At 34.6% G+C, this 25542-nt stretch overlaps 1 protein-coding gene across 3 annotated transcripts in view; it reads right to left on the minus strand.

Moving 5' to 3' along the window:
- Nucleotides 1–25542, minus strand: part of STPG2 (sperm tail PG-rich repeat containing 2) — a 181563-nt gene that overhangs the window by 110915 nt on the left and 45106 nt on the right. For 2 of the 3 annotated variants that reach the window (XM_087723775.1, XM_087723773.1), the window contains 3 exons: nt 24575–24734; nt 20053–20216; nt 18116–18205 (listed from right to left, as the gene is read on the minus strand). In XM_087723775.1, coding sequence (XP_087579901.1) covers nt 18116–18205; nt 20053–20216; nt 24575–24734 — 414 coding nt within the window. The remainder of the gene's footprint in view (nt 1–18115; nt 18206–20052; nt 20217–24574; nt 24735–25542) is intronic. The other variant, XM_087723774.1, reaches the window with a different exon arrangement.

A 25542-nucleotide genomic window follows, 5' to 3' on the forward strand; every position in this document is an offset into this window, starting at 1 on the left:
GTTGCATGGCAAACTGCAAGAGAATTTACCATTATTGTACCTAGGCAACCATCTCATAGACTGTCAAAATGGCCTCACAAAATCTGAAGGGCTAATTGTCCCCAGGGAAAAAGAAAGAAAGAAAGAAAGAAAGAAAGAAAGAAAGAAAGAAAGAAAGAAGGAAGGAAGGAAGGAAGGAAGGAAGGAAGGAAGGAAGGAAGGAAGGAAGGAAGGAAGGAAGGAAGGAAGAAGTTTGAAGTACTTTATAAAGCATCACATTATTAAGCATTCCTGAGAAGCTATGTCTTAACATATCAATGTAACTCTAACAGTGAAAGCTATGGAGATAGTGTTTGAATTTGCAAAACTTTCAAACTTTTAACATGTTTCTATGTTTAACGGTCAAGGTTGCATATCACTAAATTCTAGAATGTTTGTATTTCTTCAAAATGAAACATATGAATGAAAAAGTATTGCAGTTTAGAACAAAATCCAATGCACTATAGAATACGAAATGAGGATGCTTTTCAGACTTAACATGTAACAAACAGCTGCAATCTATTTGGTTTTTCAAAAGAAAAAAGTGCTAAGGCATGAAGACATTTATTTTGAAAGTTTATCTGTTGCAGAAATGTGCAAAATAGTTAAACTGAATAACCCCAAAACAAGGGGAAAACATGTAAGAAAGAAATTGCTTTGATAAGTGGGCTAACATAGCTTATTTTATGATCCCTGGATAGGCATCCCTGTTTTATTAGAAAAAATGAAGTTCTCTGCCATTTCAGTCAACAACTGGACTGGATGGATATTAGCTATCACTTTATTTGGTTGGTTTTCAGTGCTTACCCAGGCTCATCAAAAACAAGCAAATAAATAAGCAAAGGAAAGAAACGAATCATTCTTAGCTGGAATTCTGATCTTTTCAATACAGCAATATATGAGGTTCTTAATAGCTGTATTTTTTCTTTCCAAATAAATAAACTTACTTGAAAATACCAGTATAAATTAAAGCATAATCTTCATTATTTGCTATACATATGAAAGTCATGCCATCTTCCTGTAATCAGGGGCTAGTTCTTAAGTACATTTTGTTATGTTAACTTTCTCCTCTGTTCCATAAAGGAATTCCATAAAGGTGGTGAATACCAGTTTTCCGAAAAAAATAAGCCTGTACTAAGTAGTTCTCAAAATACCCCTCTATCCTCGTAAATCTTCTAAGTAAGTTTAGTAGAACAGAATTGGAAAACAGACTTTAGATGGATTGGCAACAAGGTGGTGTTTCCTTTACTGAAGCTTTCTAGCATTGCGACCAGAAATCTACAGGTGTATTCATTAAGTATTTCTCTATATCCAGGATATTAATTTTTTTTTCTGCCTGTGGGGCTACTATAAATGCCACTTCACAGGTTTTGCAGAAAAATCAGGCACAAGATCTGCTTACACCAACTTTGTTTCCCAATCAAGATAAGGCTTAAGATGATACTACCAATTTATGAGATTTAGGAAAGTAATTTATGACATTCTGTGAGATACTGATATTCGAGGGAGATTTAATTATTGTCTAAATGTTTAAGGGCAATGACTCTTCACTAGGAAAGAAATTAAATATTGTTCTGATTTTCCTAACAATGTCTCTTCTAGTAAAGAAAATAAATCCATGAAGATAATTCTCAGAATGTAATTAGAGCAGACATACTATTCTAGCTTGGCCATCCCTTCCAGAGAAAATAACAATATTAAATGATTGCACCTTTTTGTCAAATTAATATCTTCCTTTATTATTTTAAGGTACTAAAATCCCAATCAACTTACTTTTTTTTAAAGTTTCAACTGTATAAACAAAGCATGCATATTCTGCCTACCCAGATACTTAATCTTTGTAAATATCTCCTTTTGGAATAACAAAATAATACTGTGAATGAAATGTTGGGATTATCTAAACAGTTAACATTTGATGGGATTTCACACTGCCAGAAAAGTTTGGTTTATGCGTGCAACAGAATAAGTGCAATGGACTATACAACATAAAATAGCAAGGGAATTATTACAGTAATTAATATTTTCCAATATTATACCACTGTGAATATAGAAAAACAGACTTCGTACTTCGTATAGTACTTCGTTTACTTATTGCTTTTTGAAGTTACATTTGAAATTACAACAGTATTAAAAGAATAACTTTGCAAGTAATCATCACATTTACAACAATGGTCCACACTCATGATTGCCCACAAAGTTGAAGACAAATTATATTGTAGTTACATGATTTTTCACTTAGCATCACTTAAAAACCAAAGGCAAAGGCCATAAGCCCACTGCGGTCATGTGACTTTCTGCTTAGCGACTGCAGTGCTTAGTGACCAAGTTGACAGTCCTAATTGTGGTTGCTTAATGAGGACTAGCTGTACAGTGCATTTCTAAAATATGAACAAATGCGTATAAGGAATGTTAATGTGATTTCTGATGGGTGAAAGAAACTTCCAGGGAATGGAAGTGGAGGTGGAGGTAGATAAACATGAGAAATATGATGATGGGTTCACATATTCTAATTCCATTTATATTCAGCATGGTTTAAGCATGTGACAATTAGCAGGGGTAATTAGCAAAGAATGGAACAATGAAAAACCAAACATTTGCACAGTTAGGCATGTGATTTCTGTTACTATCATGGCAAAGAAAAAGATTATACTGAATATGAATACTAAATTCTTTGCTACACAAACTGAACCTACATGTTGGAAGGTCTTGAATTTTTAAATCATTATTGAAATCACAATTCTTTTCCTTTTCTTCTCCACCTGGAATGGAAGAAACCAACTAAGTCGCTCCTTTCCAGAATGACTTCTTATAAATCCAGACCACTTTTTTGCCTTAATCTATTGGAGGTCACTTGAACTTGTGTACATGTGAAAGACAGGTGAATTTGCAGCTGCGGGTTTCTAAGAAAAAGCAAGACTGCTTACTAAATTGCCAAAAAAAGCCTATTTTCAATGTTCTGAATTACCTTTTTTTCCCTTAAAATCACATTACTGCACACCCATAATTCACTCCAAAGCAAATTGGCAGCCACTTCAATCCTTTTAGCACAGGCAGAATAGGGATGCTGCGTTCTTCTAGAATTGTGCCTCTTAACCTCAGCCACTTTAAGATGCTGGCTGGGGAAATCTGGGAGTGGGAAGCCACACATCTTAAAAGTGGTTGAGGTTAAGAAACAGTTTCAGAGCAATCTGACTGCTGATGATTGTGATTTCCAAATTAGTTAATGTAATACTGGAACTTTTTTTAAAAAGTAACCCTAGAAGTCACCAGTGCAAAACTACAGTTTTAAGGACATTTCCCCCAAAAAGAAATGCAGTCACTGTGTCAACCACAGTGGACACAAAAATGGTTCCTGGTTAATATCTCAGTCAGGGATCTAAGAGGGAATGCTATTCAGAAGAACCTCCAAAAAACACACCTGCTCAGTTTGGGAAACTGTAGCCCCATTCACAACAGGGATAAGTACACATATTTGGGACTGTGCTCCTACACAACTAAAAAAATGTTGCATTTAAACCATGTGCATTAGTACTTGTTTGCTTATATAAATTAGGGATACTTCTGAAAGATGGGTAAAAAAATGCCTATCAAACATCTGCCCAAAAGTTCTGCACAACAAAACATGAAGATTTCTGGGATACATTTTTAAACTATTGTCAGAACAAAATCAATGGATGTATGAATATATACTGCCATAAAATGATGTGGCTGACACTGATCCTAATATCCTCAATTCTGTAAGAATAAAGACTACAGGATAAATAAAAAATAACGATAGAAGAACTTTTAAAAGCTTAGCTTTTCATGAATAATCTCTGTTTCTCTTTTCTTATATTCTCAGAAGAGAAAAATTGCTGTGAGAAAGAATGATCTATTCATAAATATAATTCAAGCCTTACAAATTGGACAAATTTATATTCCAAGCCAGGTAAGACTACAGTGCAGCGAGATTCCCAACCCATATTGATGCTTGCTGTCAAAAAAAGCAGACCCCCACCCTCCTCACACTTCTCTGTTCTCCGTAATAGAAATGTCTCCCTCCTCCGCTGCCAAACATCACGCACACCCCTTTCTGGCACGAAACGCTGTTTTCAACTTCCACACAGCATTGTCTAAAAGCACAGAGAACTGTCACTGCAAATTTTCCCTTCATAACTATAACAGAGCCCAAAGACACTATCATACAGACAGACAGCCTTGCATTTGAATAGCAATGTTCTATTTCTAAGCTTGCATGACTGAGCTTGGTGGGAGCAGCTGCAGGAAAAGAACCCTCTCATGAAATATCTGAAAATTAGTTTTTATCAAGAGCCAACAATTTATCAAAAAGCAAGGCACAAACAGTAAAAGCTGTCAGATGACAACTCCTTGGGATATATAATAGTGGCCTCTGTAGAACCATTCATTGTTGCCTACAGCTAAACTTCTTGGTATTGAGAGCATTTAATGACATCTGACTGTTTTGATTTATGTTGCCTGAAATCTGGAACAACTAGGGATTTCCCCTGATGCCAGTCAATGCTCCTTAAATCAGTAGTCAGAGGTCGGTGCAACCCATCCATCATTATAAGCAACTATGGGAACAATTGCTTATTAATGGACAAGTTAGCATTTATTTCACCCAAAGGACAGTCCTATTGAATGTAATAGTCTAAGGTGTACAATATAGTTCTGTCTACCACAGGGGGGAAAGGAAAATACTTGATGAACTAGAAATAAAGGCTGATATAGCCACCATCAATATTTATCTGAGCAACTCTCCTGCATTTTAATACACAAGGGCTGAGTTTAACATGGCGAGATTTTGAGGAGGCCTGAGGAGATAGAAGCAATGACACACAATGGATGGGTCTGCAAATGCACATAGGAAGGCCAAAACTGAAGGTGCAAATGAGGCAACAGGCCACACATCATCTAAACAGTCACTTAAAGGGGAGAGGAGCTTTCTTCTCATAGATTGCTCTCCTGAAAATTTGGTTTACAGTACTAGTGGCTTTGTCTTTTATAACAATATATAAGGATCACTGGTTCCTCACGGCTATTAGCAATTTATTCCTCACAGCTCAATCAGGCCAATCCTCTAAATGCTGTGGAAAAGTGGGCAAGCCTTCCCACAAGCTGTTTTTGGCTACAAGAAAAACCTAAGGACTATATGTAATCCATAGGTTGGTCACCAATGATCTCTGGAATCCTGCAACATTGATATTTTTATATCCATGGTTCTCTCTGAGAGTAGTATAAATGAGAATCTTCCTCAATATTAATCCTACAACAAATATCTTCTGAATTAAGTTCATTTGAATCTTCAAAATGATAGAGTGAGATTTGCTGTAATCAAATCTGGCCTTGAACCTGGACTCCATTGTCTTAGTTCAATACCCCTATCACTACTTTACATTGGTCCTCTCTCTTGCAAAGATTACAAAAACCAGAGTTTCTTACTACTTTTTAGTTTACTTTCTATCATAATACTGACTGAAGCACTAATAACGAATATTACAAGTTTAGAGTTGTAAGGCAGAAAACTGCATCTGCAACCCCAGTAGGGATTTAAAGCAAACTAAAGGGTTTTTTTAAAAAAAATAAAAACATACATCTAATGATTTCACAAAATTCCACCTGAGGTAAACTATGTTGCAGAATTTCAAGATAAGTTGAAATAATTTTGGTGGGAAATTGGAGAAGGAAACCATCAGTTCATTTCTAAATGCTTAGAGATTCAAGGTATCCTATACACACAGACCCAGTCGCTTCGATATCTGCACCAATGGCATCCAATCTCCCATTATATTATAGTTGTTCTGCTGCATTGGCATATCACTCAATGGGCCCACTGTTCTCTCAAATGGTTTCTCAGAGTTGATGTAAAGACTGAGTCTGAGGAAGCAATAACCAGTGATCCCTGGACTCCAGAGAGCCATTACTTACATATAGATCAGCTGCCTCCCAAGAAATCAAGAGAACCATCCAGTATCCATTAAGTCAAAACATATCTAAACACTGTAGAAGTCAAATCCTTTGGTTTCATTCTTGTCTTCAATAAAGATTCTAATCTAGTTAAGTCGTGTCTAAGAGCCTTCTGACAAGTTAGACCAATTGCTGAATAAGAGCAAATACCTTGAGGGCTAGGATTTAGTGTTGTGTCCTGGCATCTGAGAGGCACAAAAAGTAACATCAAGAATAAAAACACATGTGATAATCTTTCATTCTGTCCAAGTCAATATATATTTGTTGATTTATTAAGCAACATAACTTGTTTGATATTAATTATAATAATAAACAGCACTGGGGAAGCAAAAGCAAACAACAATAAAAACTATTTCATTGTGGGAGTAGTCCAGCTTAAAATGCCACCTAAACATATCCAAGAAGATCAATAAAATTATGACATGATGTACAACTATGCTATTCTCATGCTCATCAGGGGGATTTCAGAATGGTCTCCCCTGATTAATACAATTTCACAGTAAGTTGAAAATCAGCTCAATACTCCTTGCTCAGACAGTCTCCGAAAAAATTGCACTGCTATTAGAAGAGGTAAGGAAGAGAGTTCAAAAATTCTTGTTTACCAATGTCATTTCCCAGGCAATTGAGAAAAAAATTAAAAGAATACACCTTTTGGAATTGGAGGACAAAGTGTCTAAAAGGTTTGTCAGTTTGGGAGATACAAGAAAGATGGAGAGCCTTTCATGCTAGTTTAATAGAGGCTATATTAATCACTCATGCCACAGAGCATACAAAAATGGCAGAAAAATCCAATAGAAGCTGTCAGAATATCATGCTGGTTTTCATTAAATTTGTTGAAAGGGACTCAGCATGGAATTATTAAATGACTTTCAATGGCAAATGACTAAAATGCTTCATCTATTATAGCGATCATACTCAATCATTATGTTTTTCAAATAATGACATTAAGAGTCTTGTCAGCATTTCTAAGGAAGTCCCATTTTTAAGCTTTCTTTAATAGAAACTAAACTGTATATAATTCAGACTAGTCAATGGCAATACACAAAAACTATTAAGTGGTCACACTTTCCATGCCTAATTCTGAATATCATAGTTTATTGTACTCCAATGTGAGCACAAGATTCTGTCATTCATGCTAGGGTGAAATGATGATAACTGGTAGGAAAACTAACCAACAATCACCTTCCTTACTATCTAGCAGGGCAGGACTTGCTTTAATTTTTATCATTTATTTGCCTTAATAATTGCTTGGTGCATGTTTTTTCTCATAGGAATACAGATCTCCCGGGAGAGAGATTCCCCTATAAAACAGACTTCTGAATTGCATTTATAAAAGAACACAAGATTGATAACCCTATCTTAAATAACTGTCTGAAGCCTCCAAGGACAGCCCCATGAAGAATGCAGTGCAATAATCTGCACATAAAATGATTAAGGTATGAGTGACCATAAACAAGGCCTAGCAATTCAGGAAGACATTAAACTGATGCACAAGATGGAGCTCTGAGCTATGGTTATAATCTGCTCTTATGATAGGAGTTGTGAGTCAGATAACCCACAAATTGCAATGCAGCCTCTTTAGGAAGAAAGATGGAAAATCCCCACACCTAGGGTCCCACAGTCTACAGCCACTCATTGAGTCTGAACCCGTTTGCCCTCATCTGGTCCTCTACCATCCAGACACTGAGAAAAACCTTGACAACATCATTTGGAAGACCCACGTCTGAGATGCACAGTTGAGTACTGTTAACATACTGATGATATCTAGCCTTTCCCTATGGATGATCTCACTAAGTAATCTCATATAGGTGTTACATAAAGAGGAGAACCCCAAAACTAGAGGTGCCCCCGCAATGCAAGGACATAAAGGGAAAATCTCTCCTCCCACCCCCATAAATATTGACTGAAACTAGCCTTGGACAAAAGAGGACATCAATTCAGCACCATGCTATCTACTCCAAATCTCCAGGAACAGGCAGAAAGAGACCAGGATGAGTGGCTTCTAGGTTGCTGAGAGTTCATCAGGAAGCTGAGGCAGAGAAAAGGAATATGTCCCATCTCCCAGCAGGTGGAACAAGTAGAGACACTTCCAAAGCAATAATCAAGTACACTGTTCACAACAAGAAATAAACAGAAACATATCTCAACTCCAAATTATATCACCACTACCACACAAGACAAAACTCCCCACTGTGTGTTGAACCTTCAATGATTTGGGAGAGGTCCATGATAGCAATGGTGGCCATGAACTCCTCAGCAACTCTGGACACAAAAAACCAAGAGCATTGGCCCAAGAAACTCCATCAGCAAACAACTGAATCAAGCACTCAGGCAGGAATGCTACTGCACAGCAAGGAAACTGGCACAAAAGAAATAATTCTATATGTTCACTGGACCCCGACCTTACAAATAAGATGTCACATTTGAGTATCTGCAGGACAGCATCCCTGAAAGCCATATGAGTCTCATGGATAACACAATGCAAAGTAATTGCTATTGGTACAGTTAGACTTCAGTGGACAATACACTTGATTGCGTATGAAAAACAATAGCCATAGCCCTTCTTTATATCTTTTCCTTCTAGTCTCTTCCTTACAAACATATTTAATTAAAATGAAGCAAAAGAAAATATAAAAATAAACATGGACAACTAAATAAATGTCAATTTATATATAAAATCACCTTATGAGTGTCATAAAAATTTAATAAATAATAGTAATTACAGTAATGTAATAGAATAATAATAATAATCAACATCATCATCATCATCGTCATCATCATCATCACCATCATCCTTTGGAACACAACATGCCAGATATCACAGTTGTAGAGGGACGAAACGTACAATATATTGACATCGCAGTACCAGGAGATGCCAGGGTCGAAGAAAAAGAACTGGAAAAAATCACAAAATATCATGACCTGGCCATCAAAACTACCCGATTATGGATGAAACATGTAACAATGATACCCATTGTCATCGGGGCACTTGGTACCATGTCCAAGAATTTTATATTTGTTGATTTTATACATCAACAAATTGCAGCTTCCTGCAATAACACCAGCGGAACTGCAAAAAACTGCACTACTCGGAATATCATATATTTTAAGAAGGTACTTTGGTTGATACCTAGGATACTGGCAGCAACCCGTATCAACCATTAACACCAGTCAATGGTATTTATGATACATTTTTGAATGTTCAGTTGACTGAGTTTCATGTTTAATGAATAATAATAACAGTAATAACAGCATTTTATATTTATGAATTATGGGCTGGAGAGGGAAAAGTTGGATGACAAGCATAAAGAAGATTCAGATTTTTGGTCATCTCATTTAACTGTAATTTATATATGCAAAAATATTGATTGAGCTTTATTTATTTATTTTTATATATCCCACTTTTATTGTTTTTTTATAAATAACTCAAGGCAACAAATATACCTAATACTCCTTACTCCTCTTATTTTTTCCACAATAACAACCCTGTAAGGGGGGTTGAACTAAGTGAGTGTCTGACCCAAAGTCAATTAGATGGCTTTCATGCCTAAAGTGGGACAACAACTCCTAATCTCTTAGTTTCTAGCCTGGTGCTTTAACTGCTACACCAAATTGACTCCCCTTTACATATACAAATCCACCTTTAGTTCTGATAAACCGTTTCTACAAATTTCTAGGCTAATAATATATATTATGAATTTCACCCTTACAGAGACATTATCATGCAAATCATTATCATTGCATTGTTATTGTCTTTTGTGCTAATAAAAACATTGCATTCTAATATGTATTTTTTACTTAGATCATCCTTCATTTCCTCAACTTCTGGGCCAATAGTAAAATAAGTAGGAAAGGTACTATATTACTTAGTTCTCAGTGCAAATATATTAAGCAGCTACATGCTTTTTAAAAATGCCCTTCTAGAAAACAATCCATTAATATCTCATTAATAGAAGCTGTTTCAATAATCATCCCATTTCTGCAGTCAATAAATCCATTACAAATTACATACTACACAGCTACTATCTCATATTTATAAGCAGACCTGCTTGGTCTGCTGAATACTTCAGAAATTTGACTTCATGTTTTTAAAAAGTAATGAATATCATTCATTAATTCCAAATGAATGCAGGATTTCTTTTCACATTAAAAAGCATCTTCAACATTTTATGAATCAAAGCAATCACAAGTCTTGCATTTAAATGTGTGTAAATGGCAATTAATAGCTGCCAACTGCTGAGTTTGAATTGATTAGTGTGTCTCATTTTGCCACAGTCTCAAATTCATTTATATAAGTGCATAAGTTCTACAAAAATAAATTGACTTTCTAAATAGCAAGATGCACAAAGCTTAAGCAGCTGGTTGCTAGAGGCACATGTCAATTCCTCAGTGTAAATGTTGCTGAATTTTTTTGCATAAAGATCAAAATTGATGATTCCTGTTTTCATATTGACATTTAGATCAAAAGTTGAAACATTCTTAAAGGGAACAACACATAAAACTCTTACACTTTCAGAAATAATTGAAAGTGACTTAAATTAAACTGAGTCATAAAAAAGTGAACTACCTTCATCCAATCATTGTCTGTTATAGAAGTCATAGGTGAGTATACTGGAACTTTCTCTTTAGTGCTTTCTTTGATAGGCAAAGAAATATATCAATTCAAGGCAATACATACAAGATAGCTAATTGATTGAAAGAGCAAAAACCGACAGTTTTTTAAGGTAAGAAGGATATTCCAAGAATAATAACTCCACGGGGTTTCACTTCATGCTTTGAAATAAAGTTGACAAAATATGTAAATTTATATAATATCTTTGAAAAATAACCAGAAAGCACAAAGATATCTAGAGATACAGAAATATATATTTTCCTTCATTAGTACAGCAAATGTAGAAGCAGTACATATACTCTTTTTTAGAACATCTATTAGAATTAGCATTTTCTAAATCATATAGTTAAATTAAACTATAATTAAACATGTTAAATTAACATGTTTAGCTAAACTTTCAGCTCCTTGGTGCTTTCTAAGCTTAATTCTTTGCATTATCCAGCTAAATAACATCATCAGTACTATTGAATGTGGAATTTGCTCCTTGTTCGTATACAGTACCTTGCCCTGTTAGGGTTAATGGGGCTGTGGTTTTCTCCTTGGTAGTTCCTTGATTAGGGTTCTTTTTGGCTTAATTGTTTGTCTGGTGTTAATCCTGCTTGAGTGTTGGCTTCGGAAGGGGATACATTCTAATATTTTTGGTATTTTTTTAGCTTTTTTAATCCTTTTTCAGTTATGTGTGTACTGATAGCTGATCTGTCTGAGTGCTAAACTTCCAGAATTTTGTAGTGTTTATAAATTTCGCTTGGTCTAAGGCACAGGTGTCAAAGTCAGGGTGTCATATTGTCATCACGTGACATTTCACAACATTTTTCCCTTCGCTGAGCTGGGGTGTGTGTGTGGCTTGCATGTGATGCATCCGGCCCGCGGCCACCAGTTTGACGCCCCTAGTTTAAGGTGCTTTCCAGTTGAAACTGTGGTTGCATCTGTCCATGTGTTGTGAGAAGTTTTTATCTTCTGACTGCTGGTTGATGCTCATGGATGAGGTCTGCTTGTTTCTGCTGACTGTCCTAGTTGAATTATCTTGAGTGTATCAGTATGCTATATGATCTGCTAGCTGATGGGATGAAGTCAACAGTATATTGGCTTGCAAGAGAATCTCTTAAATTAAAAATCCTAGCCTGCATAAAAATGGTCTTTGGTTATTCTTGTGACAGGCACTGATTGGCACTGTCCTTAATAGTAGGAATGTTCTCTGTAACATAGATGTGATTAAGGTTGGTAATGGAGCAATCACCTTTTCTATCTTCCTAAAATTGTTATGTGAAAGCCTTAATTGTCCAAAGATATAATAGTGACAATGACATTGTTTTATTGTTTTAAAATGTTTCAATCATTCTATAGTTAAAACGGTAAGCAGCCCAGAGTCAGTTGGTTGACTTGGGTGGCTATAGAAAATGTATGTATGTATGTATGTATGTATGTATGTATGTATGTATGTATGTATGTATGTGTGTATGTATAAATAAATAAATAAATAAATAAATAAATAAATAAATAAATAAATAAATAAATAAATAAATAAATAAATAAATAAAAAGAAAAGTTTTAACTTTGACTATCAGGTAAGTAAGTAGATTAGAACTTGAATGAATGAATGAATTCAGGAGAGGGATAGAAAAGAGATAAATTGTGTGATTGTGAAACTAAGGGAGGAAAGAAGGTATAAATCTAAATGAAGATAATTTATTCTTCTTATATGGTATCAATGAATATCTATTGTATGCATGTATATAAGTTGAATTATGAATGAAAGGAATACAATATATTTATGATTGTTATTATTAAATTTATTTGCCACCTATCTCACCATTGGGCTATGCAGATATCATACCATTTATGTTGTTCTGGGTTATATGAAACAGGGAATCCATTGCTTGGTTAAAGTTGTATGTTATACTCCAGGAATAGAGAAAAATGGTAGAATGAAGACAGTTTGGCTGCATTCTAACTTAATGTGATCCAGAAGAAAACTGTATTGTACTAGTCAACATGAGTGGCTGAGAACAAGATGAGACAGAAACAGATATCAGAACATGTGAAACTGAATCAATCTTATGATTGTTGAATGGCTGCTTTGGTAGGGGCCGGGGGGGAGGGAGTCAGTTACAAATATATAATTGAATAATAGTCTTTCCAGGCATGTCCACGGAAAAGGAATGAATTGAACAGCATTGATGATAAAAGGCTGAAAGGATTAATGAAGGATTTATGAGCTATGACAAATTCTAAACATAGGACAGACCATTTATTTGGTAGTACCAACCATGGATATTGGGGGGGAAATTGATATGGAAGAAAAACAAAGAAATGAATTGCAACAAAATAGAATGATTACAAAAAAATAATGAGTCTAGTCTAAAAAAGCAATAAAAGATCATAAAATTTTCTAATTGCAACCAAATAGTATAAGGAAAAAGAACAAATGAGGGTATGGAAGAAGTTCTTCAATCATTAGCAAAATATTTCTAATTAGAAAATTAATATATCGAAGGCATACGGTAGGTAGTTGTGTTTAAAATAGTGAGGAATAGGAGTATGTTTCCACCCACTGTTATGTAAAAGTCGAGCATGTCAAAATAAGTTACATGAAGCAGAAAAGATAATTTAAGAAGTAGGTATAGTAAAATGGAAAAATTGGGATCAAAAGTAAATGATTTTTAAATGGATGTGATTAGAATACAAAAATGAGTGGGAAAAATATGATGAGTGATTTGCTCAAACAGAAAGAATGAATAATTAATATGGTTGCAGATAAATCCCAAGCTGCTTAAATGTGACAATTAAAAGTCAGCCCAAAATTAATTAGCTCATTACAATATAAAAATAGTGTGTATTCGTTCATTATTTTATAAAACTTCAAAAGACATCCAAGCCTAGATTTGAAGAAAGAAGAGATACAGTTATGAGAGAGATTAATATTACTGAACAGTTCGCATCTATCAATAAATGTACTTATAACAACTACTTGCACTAATCTTCATATGTATATTTGCCTTTAGGGAAAGACATTTTCTTGATGTACTGAGATTCAAAATCTTCAGAGGAAATTTGCAACTTATTATATTTTGTTTGATATAAATAAATCTTACTTCTATTAATTTACAGTATAATATATGTTACGAAAGGATTACAAATCAATATGTGAGTGATAAATGTTAGATTGTTTTCATCCACAACATCCAATTTTTACAAACATTGTTTTGTTAAACACCACTAGTGAATACAATTGGATTTAACAATCATATTTCATTATTTTAGCAGTTAACATTGTAAGCTATTGTGAAAGACCAAACGCCTAGATTTTTTATCATCAAGTCATTATTATATCTTAAATAAATAATAATAAAATATTCAATTAAGGATATCATTTGCAAAAATGCTAATTTTGGCATGTTTGGTCTTGGATCATAAATACATTTTAATTGATAAAAATGTTCTTGACCAGATTCAACTAACCTGTAAAGGTCTGAAGTGGTAAAACCACATTCTATGGATTTTCATGAAAATTATCTAGAAACATTTTCTCAATAATTCTAGCTATCTAGAAATATAAACTAACTACTGAAACCCACAACAAACCTTTTCATACAATCCCCACATTCACCAAAGGTGTGCAGAGATAACATTACTCTCATTAAAGTGTGTTTAAATGTTGTTTAATTAACTTATTATTAAGTTATCATGCTATCGTGCTTATTAAGAAATGGTGATACCGGGGAAAATGTTGTGCAGTGGAGTGTATTTAGTTAATGTGGAAGCTTCCTATATTGTACGAGATTTAAAAATATGCATATAGATACTGTTTCATTCCCATGTGCTCAATATAAATTATTTTCTCATTTCCAATTGTGTGAATAGATGCTCAATCCATGACAATTGTGAATGGATGTGAATGGTAGAACATTCAGCAAGCTGCATATAATCTTTTATTCAGGGAACAAAAGGGAGAAAATGTTGCAGGTAAAAACAATAATCCCTGAGATATATGTTAATTCAAGTTTGCTCTTGAATCCAAATATCAACCAATCTTCAACCATCCTGCTCCACAATTTTGATTTATTATAGAAATACTTTAGACATATTGAGAACAACCAATTCAGATAAATATGCAAGACACGCAACCCTGGGGAAGGAGCAGAATCCCATTACGCTACCCACTAAAAGTAAGAAGTTTTGTTTGCATTGGCAGAACTGATAAAACGTACAAAACAGATTAAAAACTACCCTCATGGACAGTAAGGTTGTTGTTGACTCATCAAAAATAGGTACATATAAATAATCGATAATGTACACAATTCCAATTAGGACATGGGCCTAAGGTAATTGTAAAATTAAAGGAATTGACTACAACAGTGGTTCTCAACCTATGGTCTGTGGAACCCTGGGGGGACTACGATGTCATCACAAGGCATCTGTGAAGGCTTGAAGAAATGTTATGATGTAAATCTTGAGTTAAGTCTTGGGGGACAATCAGTATTTATGTGGTGAAGAAAAGGTTGAGAACTACTGGGCTACAACAGTCCTGTTCCTCACCTTGCCTTTATTAATAAGGTATTCTTGTGTGATCTAAGGAGTCCTATGATCTTTTTGTTATCAACAGCAGTAATAGAGTTCTATTCTTTAGAGCATCACAGGAAAAAAGGCAATCCCGCCTCAAGCCATTTGCAAGAACATAGCTTCCCTAATCCAAATAGGGTGCTTAAACACTGTACTATGAATATTAATAATGTAAATATACATCAAAATTATAGATAAATAAATTTCCTGCCCTTATAATTACTCTTGGACTTGCACTCTATTCTGCCATCTTAAGAATTTTATATGGCAATTTTCTGTAATTAATTTTGGGACAGTACATACAGCTTGCTTCTATTTTCATTGCATTCAGGGTTTTTAATGTTTTTTATACATTAGTTTTTTTCAGAAAACCTTTAAATTATATTTTTAATTAAACAACTATAGTAGGTCAGGTGCAACATATTACTTTTTTGGCATGTTATTATATGAACCATCACATCAATGTTCATTATAGTCAATTAAAATATCATAAGTCATAACATATCGCATGTGGCCAGATACTAATATATATTGTTAATTAATGTAAATGCAAGAATATTATTTTTCAACAATATGAGCTAAATGAAGTTTAAGCACATGGAAATTGGATTTAACTGTATATGTTCTTTCCTCAATATGAAATACTGGCTCTACTGATTTTCAGTATTTTAATATACTTTAATCTTTAGTACCTGAAAACCATGCCCAGAACTGTCTATGAAAATATTGTTAAGATTACTACATATACCTTATATTGTTTTAGTCTTCATTCTATTATAATACATAATGTACATTGTTTTAACATATAAACAACTTAGAGAGCTTTAAATAGTGAAAAAAAATGAAAGAATGGGAATGGGGGGGGGAGAAAACTAGTACTTAGTTTTCATTATAAATCCCCTTATTCATTTGTATATTATTTTTCCTTTTTAATGCATTATTTGAAAAAAATTCTACAAGAAACAAAATAAGATTTCTTCATCAGATACAAAGTTCTAGTAGTTAGGCAAGACATTCATGATATAATTTTAAATCAATCTTGAGTTTTTTTAAGATATAGATATAGTTATATATAGAGAGATGTAAATATAGATAGATATGGATATAGATATACAGTATATGTATATATCTTAAGAATTTGTTTTTCCATGTGCTTCAAAAAAACAAAGCATAGTATTTGAAGAAAACATAAACATTTTGAAAATCCATACATAGATTAAATCGTATTTAATTTTTGAGTAATGAATCAGATACTAAGCACTGAAAAGAAAAGGATTTTTAATCTGTGCTTTGAAAATAAAGAGACTGGGTTGTGTCCCATGATAAGGAAATGAAGGGTCTACAACACTATATAAGTCTACAAGTTTTTTTAGCAAATGTAATCTGATAGCAGGATGTGAAAGCCATTGGAAGATCGGAAATTCTGTACTCCAGAAGTAACTATATGGAATGGTGGACTACTTGTTATATAAAGTAGCCTGGCTTTAGCAAAACCACTTAATAAAGAACTCAACATTATTATTCTTGTTGAATTAGCAAATTTGTCAAAAGATTCTGTAATGGGATGTAGTGAGAAAGTGAATCCCCAGGAAGAAGAGGGTGCATTCTAGAGAATAGGCAACTCAGCGCAGAAATTACGTGTGAGAGAAAGAAGGTAGAGACAGCCCCTCCCTAATAGTTTACACATTATATTCTAGATGCAGATAATCGAGTTTTAAGTCTTGCAATATTTTATCTATAGGTATGAAACAATAAAGAACTTAGCACTGAAGAATTGCCATGTATCATTCTTGACGGGGCCTCAGATTCATGTTTTATGCCTGACTTTTCAAATACACATTCTTAAAACTTGCAAGACACACAGACAGCCAATATATATATATATATAGATGAACAGCTGACAAATTTATCAGAATGGGAATTATCAAGTTTTGATGTGCTACCTTAAGGAATGTAATGTTAGCCATCCTAGAACTCTATCTCCATAAATAAAGGATCCATTAGCATTTTTATTTTTATTATTTTTATTACTACATTATTTGACATTGTTCCTACACATACATCTAGTCCTCGGCTTACAACCATTCATTTAGTGACTGTTCGAACTTCTAACAGCATTGAAAAACATGACATATGACCATTTTTCACACTTATGACTTGTTGCAGCATCCTCATGATCACATGATCAAAATTCAGACACTTGGCAACTGGCATGTACTTATGAAAGTTGCAGTTTTCTGGGGTCATGTGATCATCTTTTGTGACCTTCTGACAAGCAAAGTCAATGGGGAAGCCAGATTCACTTAACAAATACGTTACTAACCTAACAACTGCACTGATTCAGTTAACAACTATGGCAAGAAAGGTTGTAAAATCGTGTCCAAATCACTTAATAACTATCTTGCTTGGCACTGGAAGTTTTGCGCTCAACTGTGGTCGTAATTGAGGATTACCTATAATCAATTACATTTTATAATTCCATGTTTGAATAAATACACAAGAGATAAATTGTTGCCTTTCAATCCAAGTTAGGATGAGGACTAAAATGTGAAGTGTAATTAACACCCTTCTTAAATAGCCTCAATTAAACACCTGTCTCTCGATTATATACCATTGGGAAGGCAGATGTTTATCTAATTAACACTTCAGCTCTTAGCTGAAGAAATATGCTAGATGTGTATGTCACAATAATGTTAACTACTCAGTGTTTACCAGTTTCATAAAAATACATTATATTATAAACTATACTGGTATAGTTTAAATATGTTCACATTTCAATAGCATTTTATCTTCATACTCTTATTAAGCACTGGCAAAAATTTCCTGTTCCCCAAAAATATTGACTTTAATGGAGTCATTCTGTTTGAAGTATATGACTTGCAAATTTACCTTGCAAAATACATTTTTTTGTATTTCCTGCACTATTCAGGAAAGAAATTCAGTCTGAAGGTAGCTTACCGAGTGGATTACTGGAATTCTCTCAATTGTTGATACAAAAACAGACAATTCCTTTTTCTTCTTATGTGATTCTTCCACAGCTTGTTTCATCTGAAATGTGAATACATAACAATACTTTGAAGTCCAGATGTGCCTTCATAATCCAGCCCAGTCTTTACTGTTTATCAAATAATTAGGTTTTATTGTAAATTCACTTGTATGAGTATTGTACTGTTCAGTAAAATCTATAAAATCCCAATACAGATTAATTCCATAAAAACTAGCATATTGTATATGAGAGGATTTAGAAAGAAACCTCTGATGTTCCCTCCCATTTTTAGGACATGGGTTCCCCACTGTGATACATTCATTCATTTCCCCCTACCAATGTATGTAAGTTACTTCTGATTTAAGTTACATTTGGCTAAATGAAAGGAAGGATTTCTACATAAAGCTAAAACTGCTTAGTATTCATAAGGCAATGTAAAGGCTTATGTATGTATGTATGTATGTATGTATGTATGTATGTGTGCGTGCGTATATATATATAAAGATATGCATATTATTTCTCATAATTATATGATATTCCTTATGTGATATTTTACCTGCTTGGAGAACATTTATGTAACTTTTCATCTGGATAATTTTGAAGGACAGGCTTATAATATTTTATGATCCTATTTTCATAGTACTTCCTACCCTCTGCTATCAAGAGACCCATTTACAAATTTATCTATAATATAATATTAGCTTGATTTCAGCTTGATTAGGATCTAAGGGGAAAGTATTTACATCTGAAATATTCCGAAGAAAATTGTCCCTACATCTAATATATTTGGTAATATGTATTCATTTCCTCCTTCACATGATTATAATTCTATTAAATTAAGCTGTCAGGGAATGTTAATGGACACCGAGGTAGTCATCCTTAATATGTTTGATAATATGAGAGTATGTGTGTGAAAGATAAGAGTTTCTATGCTAATTAAAAAATATATCATTTAAGAAAGGCAAACTATGCCACCCCTAACACATTTTTGAAGAGGGATGTGATTCTCAAGGATTAAAATGTTAGGAATTTTCAAATTATAGATATTGTTTCTATGTACAAAGAAATTGCGGGTTCCCTGCAGCATAAGGTTTTATGAACAATACCTTTACTCATTCTTAAAATATCACACAATTGTTTATTTACCATTTTATATATCTATATATGTATTAAACTTTCCTAAACATCCCAGCTTCATGTAAAAGCTGCTCAAAAAGTTTAAGGTAAGCTACCCCACAATTCAGTGGGGATTTACATAGGTCTTTAGAAATCTGTGATGAGCAAAAGGAAGGGTAATGGGGACAGAGAAGGATAAGACTGAAAATTATTAGTTGAGAATAACATAAACTAATTCCTAAATAGCAGTAGCATTTAGACTTATATACTGCCCCATAGTGCTTTATAGCAATCTCTGGGAGGTTTACTTTGTCAGCATATTGCCTCCAACAATCTGGGTCCTCGCTTTACCAACCTCAGAAAGACGAAAGGCTGAGTCAACCTTGGGGCAGTCAGGATAGAACTCAAAACTGAAGGCGGAGTTAGCAGCTTGCTATACTACATTCTAACCACTGTAGCACCATTGCCAATGAAGGCAATGAGAGCAAAACAATAAATTTACATCTGTTTACACACGACTCAGAAGAACTAGTTATCACCCCATGTGTCTGCTTCTTTGCAGAGGAACATGAACAAAGCCATATTGGACCACATCACTGGCCTAATAATCCATAATTTTTATTAGAAATTACAAAATAAGAAAGCAATACTATCTGGCATTCAGATGTGAAATATTTTAAATGTAGGACTTTCCTATGGTTCTCGTAGTTAAATAGTAGTTGAGCTACCAATTCTTCATGAAGAGAAGTACTTTGCTCTAAGAGCAAAGATAGGTAGGCAAAAAAAATGTTACCTGATAATCAGCTGGTCCAGGTGTAGCAAAAGCTTGCCTGTTAACTAAATATAACAATCGGGGAACTGTAGATCCAAATGCTCCTTTCTTTTTTGTCTCTGCGAGAACATTTTTAAAATGGGGCGTTGCAATTCTGTAATTGAGGATATTATAAAATGCAGGACCTGTAAGTGCACAATGGAATTTGGTTACATTAAGCAAATTCACTTGAACCAAAATCATAAGCAAAATAATGTATACACATTTACCGTTATTTCTGAAACCTATAAATATAATTCAATTTCAGTCAAATAAGATTAAATCAATTAGAATTAAGATTAAGGTAAAGGTTCCTCTCGCACATATGTGCTAGTTGTTCCCGACTCTGGGGGTGGTGCTCATCTCCATTTCAAAGCTGAAGAGCCAGCACTGTCTGAAGACATCTCTGTGGTTATGTGGCCAGCATGACTAAATGCCAAAGGCAGACGGAACACTGTTACCTTCCCACCAAAGGTGGTTCCTATTTTTCTACTTGCATTTTTACGTGCTTTCAAACTGCTAGGTTGGCAGAAGCTGGGACAAGTAACGGGAGCTCATTCCGTTATGCGGCGCAATGGATTTGTTATCTGCTGAACTGCTGACCTTTCTGATCGATAAGCTCAGTATTTAAGATACTGAGCCACTGCATTCCTTAGAATTAAGATTAGCTAGTTGTGAATCAGAATACAATGATAGGAGCTGAGAAATGAGCTGCAGCCTTAGGTATTTATTTCACTTAAAACTATTTAAATGGCCACTCAGTCTTCTCCAGCACCAGAGTTTCAGTTTTACAGTAATTTAAATTACAATTTGAAGCTATTTTAGCATATGCCACCTATTTCAAATTATAATAATGCTCATTTGAATATCGATTAGGAACCCATTCTATATAGATTGCTTGGAACCACAGAATCCTATCAGTAAAGAACTTTATATCAACTTCAGTATTAAAAGTGAACCTACTATCAAAAAAGACTATCAAAATATTAATTCTAGGCACAATGTAAACTGGAAAAAGAATAGATTAGATTACTTTCTCATCTTATGCTTTACTACTATGGCAGAGAAAAGCTTACACTGTCACAAAACAGCTGAAGCTTAACAGATTTGGATCTGATAAGGCATGCTTGAGAAGCCATCTGCAGAGACCTTGAACACCATCTTGACTTCAACAGATGAAAAGAAAACTATAAATCAAAATATAAAAAATACTGATGCAGAAACTCTGTAACTACTTGAAACCTGTGATACACAACTTCATCGGGCAGGAAATTCCTTATTTAAGTTCCTCCAAAGTTACAATAAATATTGTGTTCAACATTTTATGTTAAAGATAAATGACAAACCTCTTGTGGGTTAAGAGGACATAAGCAAAGATATGTCCTCAGGGACACAGAAGGAGAGCAGCAAGAGAAAGAATGTAGAAAGGACAATATATCAGAAGTCATTGTTAAGATAAATAAATGAAGGAAGGTCATTCTGTCCTTTAATGATAAATTTCATTTACTTTTGCTTGCAGACAAACATTTCTACAATGAAGACTTAATTCAAAAAATAGAATCTGATAGAATTTGGTCACCCTCAAAAACAGTGGAAGGAATGCTTATTCGTAGCATAATATTTCCCAAATATCATAATATTTCCCAAATATCTACAGCTAGCCTATTCAGTAGTTGATTACTATACGAGCCTCACTCATTGCTTTGTTTTATTTTGTTTTTTTTTAAAAAGACAGCACTCTTGAGAATAACTTTAATAGATACTATTTGTCTCAGGAGTGAGTGTCCTAGTGCTGATGACCTCTACAGTCTTAGGATAACTAGCATGATCTGCAACACAAGGATAAATAGCTCTTTTGGGCTATCAATAAAGGTGACCTTGTCAAAGATGAAAGAGTATGGAGATGTGACATTGACAGTTGCAGCAAGTATGTAAAATAAAGTCACATATTTTCAGATAGCCTAGAATATTTCCACGCTTGGCTAATAATAAGTTATTTACTTTTAAAATTCTGGGACCAAAAGCCTATGCACTTACATTTAAAAGCTCATCTTTTATCTACTCCTTAGAATTTAATGATATGCAATCCTGCGGGTGGGTTAATGGCCTAAGGACACACACACACACACACCGGGGCCTTTTTAACCTTTCAACCTTTCCATTGTTAATTTTAAGTTGATTTTAATTATATTTTAATTCTGTTTAATTCTGCTTTTTATTTGTGATCCAACCAGAATCACTTATGTGAGATAGGCACATAAGATAGATGATAGATAGATAGATAGATAGATAGATAGATAGATAGATAGATAGATAGATAGATAGATAGATAGATAGATAATTGGGCATTCCAATATCCTTTTTAATAACTTTTCGGTTGCTTTTGCAATGTTTGGTTATCTAAGACAGTTAGTTGAAATTGATTGCAAGTTGATTCTCAATTTCTCTCACAAGGAGATATTCAGAATAATTTGATTCAGAGAGCATTAAAGAATTTTATGGTATCATTTCTAGAGATATAAAAAGAGAACACGGCAGACTCCCATAGCAAAGAATACAACCTCCAATTTTGCTCTTAATTTCCCAAAGGGAAAATGCACCCAGTGGTTGCATCCGTTTCACCATGTGTTACAAAAACTAAAATGTGGAGAGAAGCAGATGGAAGTTAATGACTAAAATCTGACCCTTGAGGAGTAGCAAGCTAAAGAGGTAAGAAATTCAATTCTGAAATCAGAAAAGGACTGAATGTCAAGAAAGTTAATTGACATTCAGGAAGTCATGTTTGACCTAGCAGCCTAATGTAGTAGCATATTAGAGCCATGAAGTGTTAGGAAGGAAGGAAGGAAGGAAGGAAGGAAGGAAGGAAGGAAGGAAGGAAGGAAGGAAGGAAGGAAGGAAGGAAGGAAGGAAGGAAGGAAGGAAAAGCTATTATTTACTAACTATTATTCAGGTGATTATATAAATAATGCCCCAAAGCCAATGCAAAAAAGTATTAAAATCAATATAGGGTTATCAAATCAGTCAACTGCACAAAGTGTTCCCAAAAGGCAAGTAGCATTATAACATAAATATAATCTGTAAAGGACCATGTTCCTTTTGAGCCCTTTGTAATATCAGCATGAAGAAAAATTGGTTAATTAAAGTATGCAAGTATGTTGTTACTTCTTTAACTATTATTCTATAAATGGAAGCAAATCTAGATTTGGAAGTTTGGATTACTGAAGATGCATGGGACTTTCATTATCTAAAATTATAGTGAACACAACATTATTGTGTTGTGGCTGTTAAACTGAGCTGTTAATTTGATATTTGTCATCTTTTTCTATCCTGAAGGCATAAGGCTAGGTTGCACGTCTATAACTGAAAAGATTCACCTTATGAGATCCTATTTATCATATTTCTTACTGAATGGATCGTATGTATGGATTTTATACATACTGTATTTTTCGGACTATAAGATGCACTGGTGTATAAGACACACCAAGATTTCCAAGAGGTAAGTGTTCTGACCCCCCCCCCCTTCTTCGCTCATTCAAAGACGACAGGCAGATAGACTTAAAAGGAAAGAACTTTATCTGCCTCGGCTCACGCTGGCTGCGAGCCCAAAAATAAACATAAATAAAGTCTCTGGCAAGAAGATAACAGAATGCAAAAACAAAGATCTCTTATGGCTAAACCAGGTGTACAGAAAGAAAGCAAATCACTTCTCCAAGTGCCTCTCACAAACAAACCACGACCGATGAACGATGAACCATGAACAAACGACGAACATTGACTTCTGCAACCAGGGCGTGGCACCATCAGTCCTTTTATCTCCCGAAGACCACACTAACGAGCCCCAGCTGCATTGTTATTCCTGCATCCCGACTCAACTCACAGCAAACTTCTGCTGAGTCACAACAGGTAAGTAAGAAAAAAAAAGTGTTTGCCTTCCCTCAGCCCCCAGCAGCACACTGTAGGATTCAGCAGGGCTGGGATAAGACAAAAACGCCATTTTTGCAAAAAATGAGAGGAAAACAGGCCATTTTTTGCAAAAACAGAGGCATTTTGCCTTACCCCAGCCCCAAGCCTGCAGAGTGCTGCTGGGGGCTGAGGGAAGGCAAAAATGCCTCCATTTTTGTGAAAAATTGCCCTTTTTTTGCAAAAATGGGGGGGCGGGACTTCAGGAGGCCAAAAATGGCTGTATTCAGTGTATATGACGCACCAGCATTTCCACACTCTTTTAAGGGCGGGGGGAAGGTGTGTCTTATACTCTGAAAAATATGGTATTCATTTTAAAAGAAAATTTGGATAACTGATATTTTACCAGTGTCAAAGCAAACTTAAATTTATGGACCAACAGAGATAGTTCAAAAACCTGAATCACTTTATAAGACCTATGAACCTGAAGCATGGGCAATAGACCGAAAGGATAACTGAGAGGGGGAAAGACATCAGAAGCCCAATCAACTCTACAGGCTTCCTCTTCTGACAGATTATAGAGGATGAAGATATACTGATATACCTGGTGATGTCTGCAATCTGGAATCACTGGTGAATCGAACTGAGGTATGGCCAAATGGGATGCTTTTTGATCTACATGGTCTTTTCAGACATTCAAGAGCAGAGCGTGTTTCATCATATGTGCCAGGAGCTGGAGTAGAAGGTTTCAGAGGAGCAAACCTCTAAGAAAATGCAAGAGAATATTAATATAGAAGTAGCAGACAAATCACTTATACAGTTACTGAGTAAAGAGAGACCTATTTTGGTACGGTATAAGCAAAGCAGAATCAATGGAGAAGCTGGCAGTAAAATTGCAACTCATAATCACGTAATGTCTTAACAACTATGGCTAATTTGCTTAATGACAATATCAGAAATGTGGTTGTAAGTCTATTGCAGTAACATAATGTCTAGCTCAGCGACAGAATTGCCATTCCCCTTTGTGGTCATTAACTGAGGACTATTTGTAGACTGCCATAGGCTGCATGTTTGCAAATAATTCATCTATGTAGCCAATAAAGTTTGCTTTCAGAGGCATCATAAAATACATTTATTATATACATTCATGTAATGTTTTATAGTGCATGACCAGGCATTTTGACCAGCAGTGCTGTGGTCTCTAGTGACAAGAAGCAGCACTGCAACACTGTGCTATAAGTCACTTTTCTTTTCTGTCTAAATTATGACACTGAGCACACCCCCGAGAACTGGGGCACAGCTTACAATTCAATCCTGCAAAACCACTTCTGTTTTTATCATTGTCATGGAAGCAAGAACCTAGTGGTGGGTACTGTTATTTCAGCCACTCCTAATCTACCAGGGCTAGATGCATAAAGATAGAATAGAATAGAATAGAATAGAATAGAATAGAATAGAATAGAATAGAATAGAATAGAATAGAATAGAATAGAATAGAATAGAATAGAATAGAATAGTTGGAATAAGGGACCTTGGAGGTCTTCTAGTCCAACCCCCTGCTTAGGCAGGAAA

The sequence above is a fragment of the Thamnophis sirtalis genome, unplaced genomic scaffold (assembly GCF_051295495.1).
Source record: "Thamnophis sirtalis isolate CommonGarterSnake01/CBP01778 unplaced genomic scaffold, rThaSir2_p1.2 scaffold_10, whole genome shotgun sequence".
NCBI lineage: Eukaryota > Metazoa > Chordata > Lepidosauria > Squamata > Natricidae > Thamnophis > Thamnophis sirtalis.